General features: G+C 34.6%; 1 protein-coding gene across 3 annotated transcripts in view; it reads left to right on the top strand.

The window, feature by feature from the left end:
* Positions 1–17,520, top strand: part of FSIP1 (fibrous sheath interacting protein 1) — a 90,155-nt gene that overhangs the window by 64,181 nt on the left and 8,454 nt on the right. For all 3 annotated transcript variants that reach the window (XM_083837958.1, XM_083837956.1, XM_083837957.1), the window contains exon 12: positions 14,290–14,836. In XM_083837958.1, the coding sequence (XP_083694084.1) occupies positions 14,290–14,836 (547 nt within the window). The remainder of the gene's footprint in view (positions 1–14,289; positions 14,837–17,520) is intronic.

The following is a 17,520-nucleotide window of genomic DNA, read 5'->3' as shown; positions in this document are numbered from 1 at the left end:
TTCGGGCAGACATGGTTTTATATTATCTCTATAACCAGATGTAAACGCTGGGAGTTTACATCTTGCCCAGAGGGAAAGGTTTTCTCTCTCCTCTGTGTTACCATATATCCTTATTTGCTCAGGCAATAAAGTAATTTAGGGACTAGGGACTGTCCAAAAGCAGGAGATTCCCTCCTGGTAGAACCCTCAGCCAGTAACTGCTCATCTGAAATAGTCTGTTTGGAGGAGAAAAGCTGTCCTTTCAGTTCTTATCTCAATATATTTGTTATATCAGTGTCCTAGTCGACATCCACTGCTCTTTTTTCCCAGACTAATCTTTTAAATATTTCAGCATGAACTTTTTTCCTGTGTCATGAGAAAAATAAATCTTCCTCATTATATAATGATTAGGATTCTTTGAGTCTGGTTATTATCCCTGGATATTTTTGAAAGATGGATTTTTTCCATATGGTCCTTTTTCATGAACATATGGGTCTATTTTGTGGTTTTGGGAGCTACAGTGATCCAGATTTTCTCTGCGTGTCCTGGAGTCAAATACTGGGATTTTTTAAAAAATTTATTTTATTATATAATTGACTACCTAATGCTGCAGAATATGAATGTGTTCTACACATCCACTTCACTTATTAATCTATTTGTAATATTGTAGTATTTTGTACTGTTTTCATGTCCAGCATCTTTGTGTCCATCTCGATATTTCCATTTCTGTGAATAAACCAGTAAACAATTAGAATTAATTAAATGGGGTGCATGGTGGGTGTATACATACATACTTGCTCACACTCAGCTCCACACACATGCGCACACACACATGTATAAATAGTAAGAAGGACTTAAACTACTGATTTCCATTAGTGAGACTTTTTTTTTTTTTTTTTAGAAGATACTGATGTTTTGAAATTCTACCAAGTAAGTCCTGGTAACATCACGAGAGAAACGTAGGTACAGTGGCTAGGCTAACTTGCTGCTCTCCCACATTGGGCAAGTTAATTAAAGCTGGATTGGGTGAATGTATGTTAATTCCTGGGCTTTCTCTGCACTTCAGGGTAAGGATTATGTGGTTTAAAATAATATTTAGAGCAGCCAGTTTACTTAGCTGGGAACAGCCTACGGCTAACCGATAAAAGTGAAAAAGAAAGAGAACGAAAATAAAAACACACACAATAAAAAGAGTGAAAACAAAACAAAACTCCAGGCAGGTGCCTTTGTCTTTTTCAGATTGAAAACCTAGAGAAACTTTGTAAAGCTAGACACATTTAAAACGTTTTTGTTTCAAGCAAGGGAGATATCTTCTAATTACTTCTTATCTCTTATGGTTCAGACATCTGCCTAGCAATGGTAAAACTGAATTTAGTTCTTTGTAAGCCTGCTGTTTCAAACTACATCTGTCATCTTCGAAGAGAAGGCCATCCCTCCTCAATAGGTTGTAGAACAGATTCAGTGCAGTACTGTTCATGGCTGTCACTGAAACTGGGCCCTATTATATGAGGGATGTCGAGCTTTTTGGGGACCAAAGACAGCAAGCCTGAAAAGGTACAAGGCATTATGACCTGGTGCTTAGCATGTCCAGGTCTGAGCAGGGAGACTGCAGTGCCTTAATTAATTTTCCCAAGAGTGATTGAGGATAAAATACAAAAATACCTATGTTATATACCTTCCCTTGTTATTCCTTCCTGACTCCATCTTTCCTATGGCTTTTTAGTACAGGGACTTACAGCCTACTGCTCCCGCTAGGCAATGTAACCTGTGCTCACGCAAAACCAGAAGTGAATGACCCACGTAAGGAGCATACTTCCAATAATGAAGTAAAACAGACTGCATCAGGTGCATGAAAAGAACTCCCATCTCAAGGGGTACTTAGTACCATAAGGGGATACACACGTGAACAGACTCTACAAGGCAAGAATAAATTAGTTGTGGCTCCTGCCAGCCAGACCAGTGAGATCCACAACAATGCATTCTTAAAATTCCAGGAGGGATGGATTTCTGATGTCTCTAAAAAGCGTAGAGTATCATTGTGTGGCTCATAACCATGATGTGTTTTTCTTAATTAAAACTAATTAATTTTAGCAGTGATTTGAGCATCATAGCTCTCAAGTCATACTGGCTGGGCTGGTATATACAGACCTAATTACGTTACAGAGGCTATATTACCCAGCAGCATCCTTCCAGATTGCAGCTGTATACAGTCTTAGTATTTTTATGGAGTTTTATGTCTCTAGCAACAACAGGGCTAAGTATTTTTGTTTGTTTTTATTATTTTTGTTAGTTTAAAAAAATCAGATGTCCAGAATTTCTCTCTCTTGTAGTATGCTATTCTGACAGTATAATAAGGCTAGAAACTGCTGCTAAACTGTGTGTGTTTTTAGAGAGAGAATTTTTCTATGAGTATCTGTTATACTTCTCTTAGCCAGGTACATGAAATGTGTTTGAATCACATCTGTCACACATTTAACTTGAATAATTTACACATCTACACTGAAATGCCTTAAGAAGGTTGAAATACTTAATTGGAAAATGCTTACTTGAAATTTAAAATGCCTAACTGGAATTAAATGAAATACTTAATTGGAATGCTTAAAGGAAAAACACGTTAAGATAAGCAGTGGGTGTCCTTGGTTAAAGAAGTTATGACATGTATTTATCATCCAGCCTTAGCTTCTACTCTTTTTTTCAAAACATACGATCTGCTCTTTTCTTGATATATTTCAATGGGAAAATTCGTCTTATGAATAAGTTGTCCTATGAATAAGCTTTCTGCTAAGTGCCTGGAAGATGCACACAGAACACTCAACTGTGTCATTGCCTGCTGATTCAGTAGCTGTGATTCCACATAACTGAGGAAAGTGTAGTATCCTCTAAAACCAACAATGTCATCATTAATTCATCAGAAACACAGCTGTGAACTTTTGTTTTTTTTTAACCAAAGCAACTGGGCAAAAAAATTCCAACGTGCAGTAAGGAAAGTTCCAAGCAACTGGGGTGCAAAAGGGCTTTGTGTTTAAGCGATTGACCTTGTAATGTGATCACACAGACTTTTTGTAAATTAATCTTTCAGATCTTATGAGTGACATGTGAACTTTGACTTCATGCATGGGCAAAAGACAGGCTCCAACTCCAGTAGAGTCACCTGTATCAGAAATGCGTGATAAATTTACATAACTTTCCTTTTGAAGAACATGAGTCTTGTGGTGCTTTCATGTCTTTTACTAGGAGAAATATTAAACCTTTTTCCCTTTTTGTGCAGTGGTGTACATTAATGAAATCAACAAGATTGTCCTGACTTAAAAAGATTATAAATCAGATTGTCACAAGCCTAAATTAAAAATATATCTTAGTTATTCCTATTATTTTATATTTATTTTATATTTTATTCCTACTATTTTATATTTCCTATTTAGCTATTTTGTTTCAAAGTGCCAAAACAGTGAGTTTTCTGTGAGCTATGCACAGATGTACCATTTTACTTTTTGGTGATTTACTTATTGTTTTTACAGTTGTACTAATTTGCCTGAAAGTAAAATTTCTTAGAACCAGTGTTTACACAGCTCTTTTGAATTGCATCTCTTTCACTTTTTTTTTACATGAACGTGTTTGGCTGAAAATGGTTGAAAAGTTCAAACAATATTCAAACATCAAGACATTATTTTTAAAAATATGAGTCTTTTTACTATAAAACCTTTAGATTTCTACATGAACAGAATATTTTGTCGTTGTTCCTAGTGCAGAAAAGCTGGTATGCTTGTGCTTAGCACATACCCATGTGGGCTGTCTAGTTTCCTGAGCATCTGTCACTTGGGAATGAATGCTTGTGGCATTCCCTTTCATGATAGAGGAGCCTTGCCAACATGGTGGTGGTACCTGTTGAATGCCATCCTTGCTTCCAGGTACAAATATATAACTTTATCTTTTTTTTTTTTTTAATATATTTATATATATATTGACCACCCAGGGGTTTACCAGGAAAGGAGCATGTTGGAGGGAAGGAAACATGCATACTATGTCATTGTGTCATGTATCTTTTGGCCCATAGCTTCCGTAGTTGAGTCAGACCTACTGTTGTGAGTAAAGGCCTTCTAGCTTTCTGTCCAAATGCAGATATGTGGACTTGTGCTTCTTGTTACAGGAACCAGTATAATGGAAATGCTAATATTGCAAATGCAATATTTTAGTGCAAATAAATAATAATAAGGGATTGCAGCATTTCAAATGCATACACTTTTCTAGATGTCTTTGTTCTGGGACATGAGAAAGGACCTGTGACTGAGAAAAAGAACAACAGATGCTGAAAGTGCTTTTTATTTCTAAGGCCTGGTATAGTATAAACTAGTATAAATATAGTGGCAAAAAATGACAGTGCAGTTTTCCCATCCCTCCCCAGAAGAAGAAGGAAGAGGTTGGCACTCCTACCCAGTCTTACAATGCTTATGCCATTTCTAGTTCATCAAGATCATAAAATACACACATTTTAGTTATAATAATATAGGAAATTTATAACTCCAGCAGGAATATAGTTACTGGTACAACTGCACATTTTGTTATACATGCCTGAGGAAAGCCTATAAGGGATTTAATAAGCAGTCAAAACTAAGGTTTATTTTAACTAGATCTCCTGAAGAGTAATGTTTGTAGTTGGACAAAAAACGAAAAACAGAATAATTTCAAAAATGTTTTTGAAAAAGTGCTGATTAATAGATCAGCATTTGTTTTTCTCTTGGTCTTAGTTTTTTTTATTGTTATGTTGTAAATGTAAATTTTCAGGTAATGTGTATTTGAATATTTCAAGGTTAAACTCATGTTCTTGTACTTACTGAAAGGATTCCCCCTCAGTCAAGAACGGGTGCAGGCAAGCTCCAAATAAAATGTGTTCCCCGGGGCAATACTGTTCATCATATTCTTCCTAAAGGCTTTTGGTTTTACGTTTTGAATGGAAAGGTATCTCATTTCAAAATACACTTCCATTCTTTAGAAAATAAAAAGATTCTTCCTTATTCTCTTTCTTTCTTAAGAATGTTTTTTCAGTGCTCTGTAAGATATATGCCCACATTGACAAGCACAGCTGCAACCTTACATTCCCTATAGAAACTTTGTGCTTACCTTGTGGCAATGAGCCCCACCAAACACAAAAAAAAAATCAAATTCTTTATCAGTTCTTTCTATGACCTCTCATAAGCAGAGACTGAGATGTGGCAAAATTATCCCTAGTCTTGCTCATTTATCTATACTTGTGTACAGAGATTTTTCTCTAAAAAGCGGTCGCATTTCATAGGTTTTAGATGGGCCGTTCCTCAGACAGGCTGTCCTACAGCTATTCATGTTGTGAATTGAAGTGGTCAGAAATGTTTCATAAGCTGTAAATGGGAGCTCTATTTCTAAATGGAAACTCTTATTTCTCCTTCTAAGGCACTAAATAGTGAAGTAGATATTTGCAATACCATACACACTCTTCTACTGACCTTGTGGAATGAACTACAAGACAATACAAGATAAGCCAGAGTCCAAAGCTTAGTAAGAAAACCATGTTAAAAGAAAGTGCATTTTTTTCCTTAACTCAGTTAGGTAATTGAATACATGCTGTCTTACTTCGCTAGAAAACACTGCTGGTTTCTGTATCTTGTCATTCCATGTACAGCAGAACTTCATATATACTTCTACTACTGGGAGCAAATATTTCCATCTCCAAAATATATATTACTGTTCAGGTTCATAGTATACGTGTGTATGTTATATAGAAGTCAGCATTCAGAGGTGCTATTGATACATGGGGCCAATTAAAGATTCTCTTAAAAATATCCCTAAAGAATATCAGGAAATATGCTCTGAACTCCTAGAATATTTGTATTATTATTATTATTTTTAAGCTTCACTCTACAATTCCTTTTGCTGAATATTCATGGCTTACTGCTCCTTGGGCTAGTCCTTCTTGTTTTTAGTGAGACTAAAGTGCACCTAATTACATAGGTCATCTAGATGATGTGTTTATGACTTCCCTGTTTTCTTTCCTATTGGATGGATTTTGTTACTTTTGTTGTTTTTAGCATTTGCAATCAAGCGTTCTGTGTTATAAAGAAATAAATCTCTGTATCCTCAGTTTTATTCCTATTTATATTTTCCCCTAATAACTTAAAAGTATTCTTAAGATCTGTAAGTCTTCTTAAAATCTCAAGATGTAGAGTTTTAATATTGATATAATAAGACACTGTGGTGGACATTATGCTGCATTGTATCTATCTATTTCTTGGGGAAAAATAAAAGCCAGCATGAGAAAAAAGGAAAAATAAATGTTTTTTTGTAACAGAAAGCAGCTGCAACCACATCAAGGCATTTTTGTCTACTCTATTGGCTTTGCTGCAAATTAAAGCCACAACTTAATAACATTTGGGGAAGTTAGTTCTGTGGAATGAAATCTGTTAAATACTTAATAACAAACAATTAAAAACATGAAAAGGGATTTTTAGGAAACTGTTTGTGAATGATAAATAACCTAGGTTGCAGAACTTCTGCTTCTTCAGTTGATGGTAGAAAATGAAAGTCTTATTCAGCATAATAGATTGTAAATACCAGTTCAGGAATGTCTTACATTTTTGCACATATGTTCTGTGTGCCCAAATTAAAAGAATTTGCATTCTACTTAAGAATACTTGAAAGCGTATGAAAGCGTATGAAGTGTTCTACAAACAGGGAGCTATCCACTGTTTGGGGAAGATTTTAGAAATGAGAGAAAATCATATGCGGTGACTCATAGGTAGTACAATGCTCTTTTTTAAAATCTACAAATGCAGTAGATTTGATGAGCTAAATGTTGAACTAATCTGAAGTTAGAAGAACTGAATTCTTTGAAAACATCTGTTGACAGCCTTTGGAATAGATGAATTTTGAATTCAAAGTGATTTAAATCAGAGACTTTTATCATAGTTTAGTATTAAACCAATATTTTTTAATCATGACTTATGCAGCTATTGTCATTCTTCAACTTTTTAGATATGTTCATAAGGAATGGTTGATTGTTATTGTTTAGTAGCTACTAGGATTTGTTGATTTTCAATGAAAAGTGCCTGGTACATTCAGTACCTCTTTGCCCTTGTCAAGAAAATGCTGTACGCACATTTAATTACACATTTTAATATATGTTTACTTACACTTTTCTTCTTAGCTTTTGTTCTATGAAACGTAGTGTACAAAATTTCTTCGTTTGCAGATTCCTGCTTACTAGAAATTTGTGCCCTGCGACCTATGAAACTGAAGTATAATTCAGTAGCAAGACAGCAGTGTTAGAAAATCATTGAAACATAGCTAATGATATTTTTTATTGTATGATATATACAGTAATCCAACATACTGTACAATTAAATACAGAAATTAAAGTTTAGAGTAAGAGGTGCCAGATCACTACAAACACTGGTTGTAGTTAGAGAGGAGAATGCAATGCCATTTTAGGATTTCCTTTGGAAAAAAACAGATTTCATTAAGATGCTGGAAATGTTTCATATGTTTCAATATATATATATAAACAAGGGTGTTTAAAAAAAATAAAATATATATATATTTTAAACACCCGTGTTTATAACTACTAGTTATAAGTAAGTATTATCTGCAGTTAGTGGTCTGATTCAATTGCTTCCAGAGCCTCCAAGATTTTAGAATACTAAGTCTCTTTTTGCATTTGTTTTTATCCATCATCAGAAGATCAAAACTGGTTGCTTGCTCTTCCAGCTTCCGTTTGGTTTCTCAAATTCAAATGAAAGTGTATTGAGCTAAACAAAACAAAGTATATTCAAACACATAAAATATCTCTCAACACCTCTGAAAGAGACTATAACTATCATACTTTGGTTTATCAATTCATTTCACTCAGCAGACTCAGTTGCTTAGGTAGTAACACTTCCTAGTCACTGATTAATCCCTCTTATATCTTGGACAGCAAAAATGTTTTTGTTTGCGTATAATTTTTTATTTAAGGTATAATCGTTTTTGTTTTAGGAAGGTCAGACTTCACCAGATTTAGTCATAGTTTCACACATATTTTAGGTAAAGATTAGTTAAGAAAAAATCCTCTAATTTAAAGTATAATTAAAAATAACGTCTACTACTCTTCACTTGCTTTTGTCTTTAGATATCATATACAATATATTCAGAATTTCCTTTGCTATTAATTTTGTCAACTTCTTGCTTTGTTGTGCAAAACCTACAATTTCTCAATTAATTGGGTACTAAAATATTTGTTTTGTAAATCAAAACTCACTTAACTTTCTTTTATAACATGCATAATAGCTTCTAAAATGAAAGAAAAAGCCAACATACCGACGGAAATACAGATTTTAAGAAGCTATAATTGATATTTTAAGCATCTAGGTTTGAATCCAGTCTCCTCAATACTGTTTGGAGCCTAAAGTTTACAAATGCCATTTGGTTCAGCTAATGAAAATGGAGCTTCAGAGTAACACTCTTCCTCAAATGCACATATGCATATGTAGGCAATTGTGATAAATATGAAATCTTAATCACTTCAAAATACTTAGTTTTGATTAACAAATAGATGTCTGATAGGAATCTTAGGAACTTTATACGTGTGATGTTTTCAAATTTTGTTTTCTGACGTTGCCTCCTTAAAACTTTGGAGAGAATGTACAAATTTAGATTTTGGTGCCCATATGTGAAAATGCCACTGCGAATGTGCCTGCAGCTGGAAAATGCTATACAACCTGTAGATCAGAAGCTACAGAGAAATGAATCTGAAATTGAAAGTAAGTTTCAGAAAATGAAAGGTAAAAAGTACAACTTGGATATTGCAACAATTCAAAATAAATGTTTGGACCTTTCAAAATTTTAAAGTTATTTCCAGATGCTTCCAAGCAGAAATTCACTCTTACAGTGGCCAAAATCTCTTCATTACATCCTAGTGTAATACTACACAAATCCTATAACTGCAATATTGCTTAGTGTCTATGCTATTAAATAAGAATATATTTTTTTGGTAGAAAGTGTTTTAGCTTTCTTTTTTTTTTTTCTACTTTAGATACCTCTGGCAGCCAGTTGTGTTCTCTTTCTAAAGCCTGCAGGGTGTGGCATAGATGTTGAAGTAGTTTTTCATTGTCTCCACATTTAAGCCACAAGCAATTGACTGGGTATTTTTAAGAAAGATAAAATAAAAAAAGTAATAAACCTCTTTGTAATGACTAAAATATGCATGTTTAAATTAGTTTTGCCTGCAAGAACTTGTCTTTTTTTTTTTTTTAAACATGTATACCCTGTAGGCTGTTAAAAATAAAAAAGAAATTAACAGCTGCAATTACTATCTTTCCTTCAAAATTTTCACCTACTTTCACTGGTGTCTATTGCTACACTGATGAAAAGCAAAACTGTATAAATTCATCTCTCCTTCTGGTTTCTGTTAAGATTTCTCTCTGTTAGAGAAAGAGGAAATTTTTTTTAAAATTATTAATGAAATTCATTTTTTTCTTCTAAAATTTTTATCCTTTTTTCATTTTTTTTTTTTCCATGGAGAATTTACCTGTTTCCATGCACCTTATAATGGTTATGATGTTGTGGATCTGATGGCTTGCGAATCTCCTCTCTACTCTTTTATTATTTTTTTTTAATTTTTTTCCTGGTGTTCCTGTCCATGTTTTCTTGCCTAGATACTTCTGTTTTATCTGCTTCCTGGCTTTTAGCAGCAGCACCTAGATAAAATGGACTACCAGACCTTTCCATTCTGCCATTACACAAGCAGAACACTGGAAAAAATAGGAGAAAGAAACATGTAACTTACAGAAGGAAAGATAACAGGTGGAGGAAAAGAGCATAAGCAGGAGGTTTTCTCATACAGTTCAGGAATCCCATTCACTCTTAAAGCTTTATGTCTTTTTTAAGAGTGTACAGAAGTCCTCAAACCCACCCGAATGAGAAGCAAACAAGTGAATCATGATTGCAGCACAAGGAGATCCTAATTTCTGAATCCATTATTCAGCTTCCAGTCTTGATTTTTAACACCATCAAATCAGTGCACATTATTGTCCTCTCCAGAAGCTCCTTCACTGAGTTATAAGCGTGGTTATGATCATTAGTTAGTTTGTCTCAGTACATTGAGAAGTAAGCCTGAAGGAGGAAAGATTGCCTTAGGACTCATGGTGCACATTGAGTTGAGCAGTGTGGAGACACAAGGCAAGGATGGCCTTTTGAAAGCAGAATAGAGAAAGCAGTTTGATAAATGATTAAGTAGTCAGGAGCTAAGTATACCTTCTAAAAAATTCCTATGCTGATATGTCAAAAATCTGAACATTGTCTCGTTAGACCAGTGTATACTCAAAATGGGGCCTTCTGATCAGGAAGAGAGCAGTTACTTTAGAATTGACAGTTGCAGTCCTACATTTCAGTAAAAAGTATCGAAGTAAATTGTTTCAAGCAAATAACCTATCATGACTGTAGCTTGTGATACTTTGAGATCAAGCAACAAAATATAAACAAATGCCAGCTACATGAGTCCTTAAATAGTCTTGCTCTTCTAGTACTTCATTTGCTGTGTGTCAGTTTATGATTATTTACTGTAATTAGAAATAATCCTGAAGTATTTGCTTTCTCCTCATGCTAAAATCTGATAAGGCCTTTCAGTGTTAGTCTTTCTCTGTTACTGTACAGACGTGGAAAACAATCCTAAAGCTTTGAACTTGCAAGCCTATAGTCACAGCAGGTCTGTCTGCAGCTATCTACCAGTTTGCATTCCTACTGCATGCAGTAAGACCCATGTCACTGAGGAATTCAGCGAAGAACAAGAGATCTTCAGTCAGGGAATGGCCACACATGAACAGCAAAGGTGATTAGCAGGCTCCTAAACACCTAGCTAGGAGTTCATTTTTTGGATCATTAACAGTAAAAAGCTTAGGAAATGAGTAGGACTCAGTGCCCTATTAAAAATTAGCCAGAACAATTAAAAGGTTTTCCAATTTCTAATGGGAACCAGATGTAAGAGCTCTTTTTCCCTTGTCTAGTGGACTGTTTCTGCATTTTGAATGACATTAAACTTATGTCCTTCTGGTTTTAAAGGAGTATCTCTAAGTATTTTTTTCTGTCTAGGAGTTGTAAATTATTTACAGTGAGGTCAGTAAAAGCTTGGGAGAAGTGGAATTTAGTGTCTCCCCAAGACTGCTTTACTGATCCTAAGTCTTGTGACTCTAAACTAGTAAAGTGAGCTGTGATGGGATTTCTTCTGGTCTGTACAAATGTGCACTTTACAGCCTCCTAATACAGTTACTGTATTATGGGATCCCAAGTGTTAAGATGGTCATTTGCTTGCAAATGCACAGCCTTTTCTGGAGTGAGGTCTCTCCCCTTAGGGTATTACATGCTTCCATAAACTCAGTTTTCTGACTTCAACAGCAGCCTTTCTACTGTCATTTAGGTATAAATTTCTTGCTGATGGTTTATTAGTAGGTGACTTATGGCTGTTTAAGGGTTATCTTCTCTTCTGCTGAATGTTTTTTCTTAATCCTGAAATGACTTCGTCAGGAAAAAATTGCAAACAGTAAGCCTTTATTATTTTAAAATATTTTTGTGAGGTATGTTAAAAACTTTCCTTATATGTACATCCATGCAAACGTCTTCTAAAATAATCCAAAGGGAGGAAGAAACAAAGAGTAATAATAATAAAAATAAAAGGAGGATTTTACAGTGTTTTGCAGCAAGCCTGTTTCTCAGGAGGAAAACAAGTCTCCAAAATTACCAAACTTTTTCACTCTATAGCTGTTATAGTCATTTCCCACCCCACTGGCCGTAGGCACTAAATCTCCCCACCTAGCCCTCAGGTAATAATAAAGGTAAACCATGAGCTAATTGTCAATAGAAGCCATATGATTTTCCTAAAAGGAAAAGAGAAATTTGGACAAGCAAAAGAAGATTGCAGATAAATAGGGTGGAGATGGGGGGAATAAAAGGACAAAAGAAAGGCAGAACAAGATGATATTCTTCACTATGTTCATTTTGTACTTATGCATTCACACCAGATGTGGAATTCCTTTGTGCAGTGAGTGAATTGCCCTGTCATTAACATAAAATTAACTCCAAATGGTCTTGGCCAAGAGCTATGAAATATGTTAGTATAGAACCACACACTCAAAAACATGTTGGGTATCCATGTGGATTTCCAGATGTGAGCATCTTCTGTGATATAAATAGTTATGTTTACATAGGATAATATCTTGCTCAGTGATATACTCACCCTTGATGTAGATTTCATTTCTGGTTTGTCATGCATTCTGGTAATAACTGTTTTTCCCTCTCCAACTTACTTTTCATCAGTGAATATTTTCTTGACCAGGATTAAAATTTAAAAGCCTGAGAAAAGATTTTGAAGAGGTCCTATTTTTTTTTTTTTTCTAGTATCTAAGTAAGTGTTCACTGCTTAAGGTTGTGGTTTGATTTTAGTTATCAAAAGTACGTTGATCTCAACATTAGCTGAATCTCAATGTAATTACCTGATTTTGTGTTTATTTAAATAGAGTTCTCTTCGTATAATGACAGTCGGAAGCTTTCTCTTGCTGTTTAAAAGCCCTTAACTTCTCTTCAAAACAGTTGTCTTCTCTTGCATCTTCTGTAAGTGAACTCAAAGTGCGAATGAAATTGGTCTATATAAGAAAATACTGATGAAAAAATTGTAGGATAAGTCTATAAAACTCAGTTTAAGTACATAAACCAGTGCCTGAACTGTAATCAATACATAGTACTCATTATTAGCTCTCATTAATATTTGAACATTTAATTACAGTGTGATGACTGAAAGTAACACAAAATATCTTTTTCATTTTGTCATGTTACCTTGTAATTTTTAATACCTACAGCAAATTTGACAAAGTAGTAGTATTTTCTTCCTGACTGAAATCTTTCCCTATGCATGAAAGTGGATGTGCAGTTTTCAGACATAATCCATACACTCTGTGATACCTAGGCTGTGATCTCTTCTGGTCATACACATCAAACAGGATCATTCTGTATTTGTACGTGGGTAAGAGACCTTCAGGAATGAAAATTCAGCTAGAGATCTGATACTGAACTTTCCTCTGAAATGACAGCAGTTCCATGCACTAGCACAATGTAAATTCTCTATAGTAGTCATTGCAGGGTGAATAATATCATTATTTGACACAAAGCATTGTGGCCTTAGGGAGTTCATCAGATTGTCAGCTGCTCTTGGAGGTTGGGTAAAACCAAGGTCTTCAATGTAGAGAATATCTTTTTCCATTAGATGTTGCATATTATTTATAATGTTTTAATATGAAAATATATTTTCTATATATCATACTTCATGGGCAGATGTATTACTTATATCTAAAGTATGTTTTGACCTTTCATTATCAGCTTTAAAATGTCAGGTAGTATTTTTCTTGTCTATTACCAGGAAGCATGAAGGATTTGAAAGGCTAGAACCCTCCATTGCAAACCTCTCTAAGCAAAATGTCCTTTCCTATTACTCACCATTTCCAGATAATATCAGTCATTATCTTTAATATCGAGCTGTAAGAAATGTTAACTAAAGGAAATACGCATACTAAAAATGATGGGAGCATGCCCCTGTCTTAATAAGAAATTTACTGACAAAATGCATCTGTGAGCCATCTGTTAGCCAGTGACAGCTCTTAGATAGCAGTAAAACTGTAATACAGGAGATGGAGCTTTCCACATGCTGTGGAGCACACTTGATGTGGTAGGTACTGTAGATGAGTAACTGATGTGCTTTGTGTCACATGGTTGAGAGGCTGTGTTTCATTTCTATAGTGAGAGGCTGAGAATAGTTTAGTCAATATGTGACAACCTCCATGGACTGCTGCTGTCCAAAACCATTTTTGGCCCCACTTGTATTGTACTGACAGCTGAAAGTCTTAGCAATGTGCTGTTTTGTTTCTAGTAGCTAAATCTTGAAGTGCATGTGTTTGCATGTATACACAACAAACCAAAATATACAAAAAAAACCACGTATTTTCATAATCAAGAAACAGTGGTATCTTGTGGAAGACTCAGCAAAATCAAGGGTCTCTCAGGGCTTCTTGTACATCAGGCTTCTTTTCCTAACTTTCAGCACCTAATCTATCTAGAACCTAGTGGATGTTACATAAATGACGCAATTATATAAATGTATATTGAAATTAAGTTTGGAGTTAAAAAAAAGTTTATATAAATTTAAGAGTTCTGCCAGCACTTTTGTATTTCAAACTGTTTTATGGTGCTGCTTTTCATTAATTATATTTTGACAGAAGAAATTCTTGCCCCCCCCCCCCCCCCCCCCCCCCTTTTTTTTTTCAGACTGAAGAGAAAACGGGCCTCTCTGAAGAGCAGCTTAAGACCCTTCTGGAAGAATGTATGCAGCCTCAGAGAACAATAAGCAACGTTACCATGCCAAAGTCTCAGGAATCTCTTTCTTGTGGATTAAGTCCCCCTTGTTACACAAGTCAAGACTCCACTCTTCACTCTACATCTACTCTTTCCAAAATGTTAGTTGAAGACCATATTGTAGGGACATTAACAGCTCAGGAAAAGGCTGGACTTGAAGACAAAAGCTTGTGTGTTAATGCAGAGGGTGAAATCCCTGGCTACTATATCAGCAAAGCATTGGCTGATAGTCACTTATCAAAGGATTCACTGGCCCAAACAGAGGAACCTGATGACCTAGAAGGTTTACAGAAGATGAGAGATAAGAGTATTAAAGAAGGTTACTTTATGTCAAGAGCACTCAACACAAAAAGGTTGAAGAAACCGTCTTTCTTGGGTGAACCATTATACTGCATCAGCATGAACAATGAGCCATCCACAGAGGCTGACATTCTCAGCATACCACTGCAAACCAAAGGAGGTGAGACCCTTAACAACCCTTCAGAATAGGCTTTTGATTATGATGAAAAAAACAAGCAGGTTCTCACCAGAGGTATGCACCAATACACACTGACTATTATGGTAGGGCAAGGATGTACTTTTATAAAACATAAAAAACTATGCCAAAAATAATAGACAGAAAGTAACAATGTTTATCAGCATTTTTCTCCTGACATAATTAGCTGTAAGACTAGAACTCCTATGAAATATAATAATGATGGTGATTAATTCTGTCAACTGGGAAACAGTGTTGACTACATATATGGATTATCTTTCTGGTAGTAGAAAGTCATGTTCACTGTTCTATGGAGAGCAATTATTCTCCCTGTTTTTAATAAGGTAAATTCTGTAGCATAGAAACAAGCAAGACTTAGCTATATTAAAAATAATAAATTCTGTGGAGAGAATTCAATCTTCTGCACAGAAAATACCAATATGAGTAAATACTGTGTAATTTCTATAAACTACTTTTAATTCAGTAAAGAAAGAATAAGACTTGCACTAGGAAAAAAAAATAAATTGACCCTGTCTGTTGTTATAAGAAGATTTTGGATACATCTCTGCTTTTATTTCCTTTGCTTAAATGCATTTATATACTGATATTGTAATCTAAATCTACGTTTAGATTTTAGCCTAAAACCATTTATCTTTCTGGAAAACAAACTGTTCAAATAAGCCAGATTTAAGGCAGGTACATCACATCTATATCTTTCATTTCTTCCATAAAAATTATGATAGTATGAAGTTGTTTCTGATTAAAGTGCTACAGTTTAATTGTATTTTAAATTAATAAATTTTGTTAGTTTTGTTAGGATACATTCTTGTTATAGTGGTAACCTGTTTTGAAATTTGGGAAAAATTTCTTCTTATTCATTGGTAATTTAGAAGAACATCTTAATACCTCTTATCTATGTTATCATTGCTTAATTATGATCACAAATGTTTCTTTAACTGTTTGTACTTAACCTTTCTACAGTGAAGGGAATAATAATACTTTTTTTTTTTTTTTTTGAGTGAGTCCACCTTTCAGGAAGCAAGGAGACTTGTTATTATTGTTTTTACACTGCCAGACAAACTTAGTTTCCTGACTCACCTGCTATATTTCTCCATTATTTGCCCATAATGAGATTTAGGCCATGACTACAACAGAAAGAAAGTAGAATTATAGTACTTACAGAAAAGCAGTTTTGGGGGGTAGGTCACTTTTGAGCTAACTTCACAAGCTAGCCTTGCTCCTCATGCAGATGCAAGCGTCCAGGGGAGAGGCAGGTGGTGGTGGTGGTGGGGAACGCCACAGAGAGCCACCTGTGCCAAGGACAGCTTGATTTGATGCAGGATTAAAGTGGCTACATGCTACATCATCGGTCTTCCTTCTTGAGGAATCAACAGTGAGGAAAAACTCGAGCTTAACCTGCTGTTTTAACATGAATTAAAGTTCTCCTTCATTTAGTCTGAATAGATGTAGTACAGTCAGAGCTTCCTCTACTGTCTCCCTTCATTAGTGTATTTTAAGAAGGAGTATGTTAATTCAAGCAAAATGCCACGCACTTTAGCCACTGTGTAGTGAAGTGAGCAGGTCACCACTTAAGCCTGTTGCTATAGACGTAGTCAATATGAAGTAATTTTATTGTATAAGAGAGAAAGGAGATTTCAGCAAAACACACTGCTATTAAGTAATTTTCTGTATGGAACATCTCATGGTGAAATTTTAAATCTTTAAAGTGACTATATGTTTTATGTTTACCACATAAAAATTTAAACATATTTGAGTCATAATCATACCTTGTACTAGAGCACTGCAATGTGCTGTTTTGATCTTCTCTTTCTGTAGTGACGGTGTAATGTTCAACCATATAGGCCTCAAATCTGTATGGCCAATACACATCCTGATTTTGTAGTCATTTTTCTTACCTAATTTTTTTTCAGAATTTTCTGAATTTTCCAAATCTTTTCATTTTTACTGAAGACTTAAAAACAAAACTAAGGGAAATTCTTGATAGATTTTGTTATCTCAACATGTTTTGAGTCATTGTGTCAGTCTGATTTTTAAAAATGGTAATCTTTGGGCAGAACAAAAGTAAGCACAAAATAAAACCCACTCCACGGCTTTGTAATTGTTATTACTGCCAAATATTTTGCAGTTATCCATAAGTTTAAATTATATTCAGATTTATTATATTCAGCTAATATTCACTTTAACCCTAAAAACATATTTCCAAAATTAACACTGAAATAGACAGCAGTGCATTCTTATTATCTTTCTTACTGCTTTTAAGAAAACGTGCAGCATAAAAACAAACAAACAAAAAAACCCTGATGCCTTTCCACAGAATTAATTTGTTTCCAGTAAAGGTGACTCAGCTCTGTCTTAAACAATTACTCCTGGCCATAAGAGAGAAGTTGTGATGTTTATCAAATTTGTAAAGTTGCCTAATGTATTTTATAAGTAAATCTGTTATTAGTTCAGACAGGATTACATCTACTGATTGTGTTGATGAATGGAGATCCCAGTGGAGTCCAGTTTAAGGCAAATACACCTGCAGATGAAATTATGAGAACTGTCAGGTTTATTTGTGTTTTTAAGAGAGATTTACATAGTTGAGCTTTGTTGTGATCTTAGTTCTAAAGGACATTTAAAAATATAAGCATAATCTTCTGTAAATA

The sequence above is a fragment of the Anser anser genome (genome assembly GCF_964211835.1).
Source record: "Anser anser genome assembly, chromosome: 5".
In the NCBI taxonomy this organism is placed as follows: Eukaryota; Metazoa; Chordata; class Aves; order Anseriformes; family Anatidae; genus Anser; species Anser anser.
The sequence above is the reverse complement of the archived record's forward strand: the minus strand, read 5'-3'. Positions and strand labels throughout refer to the sequence as shown.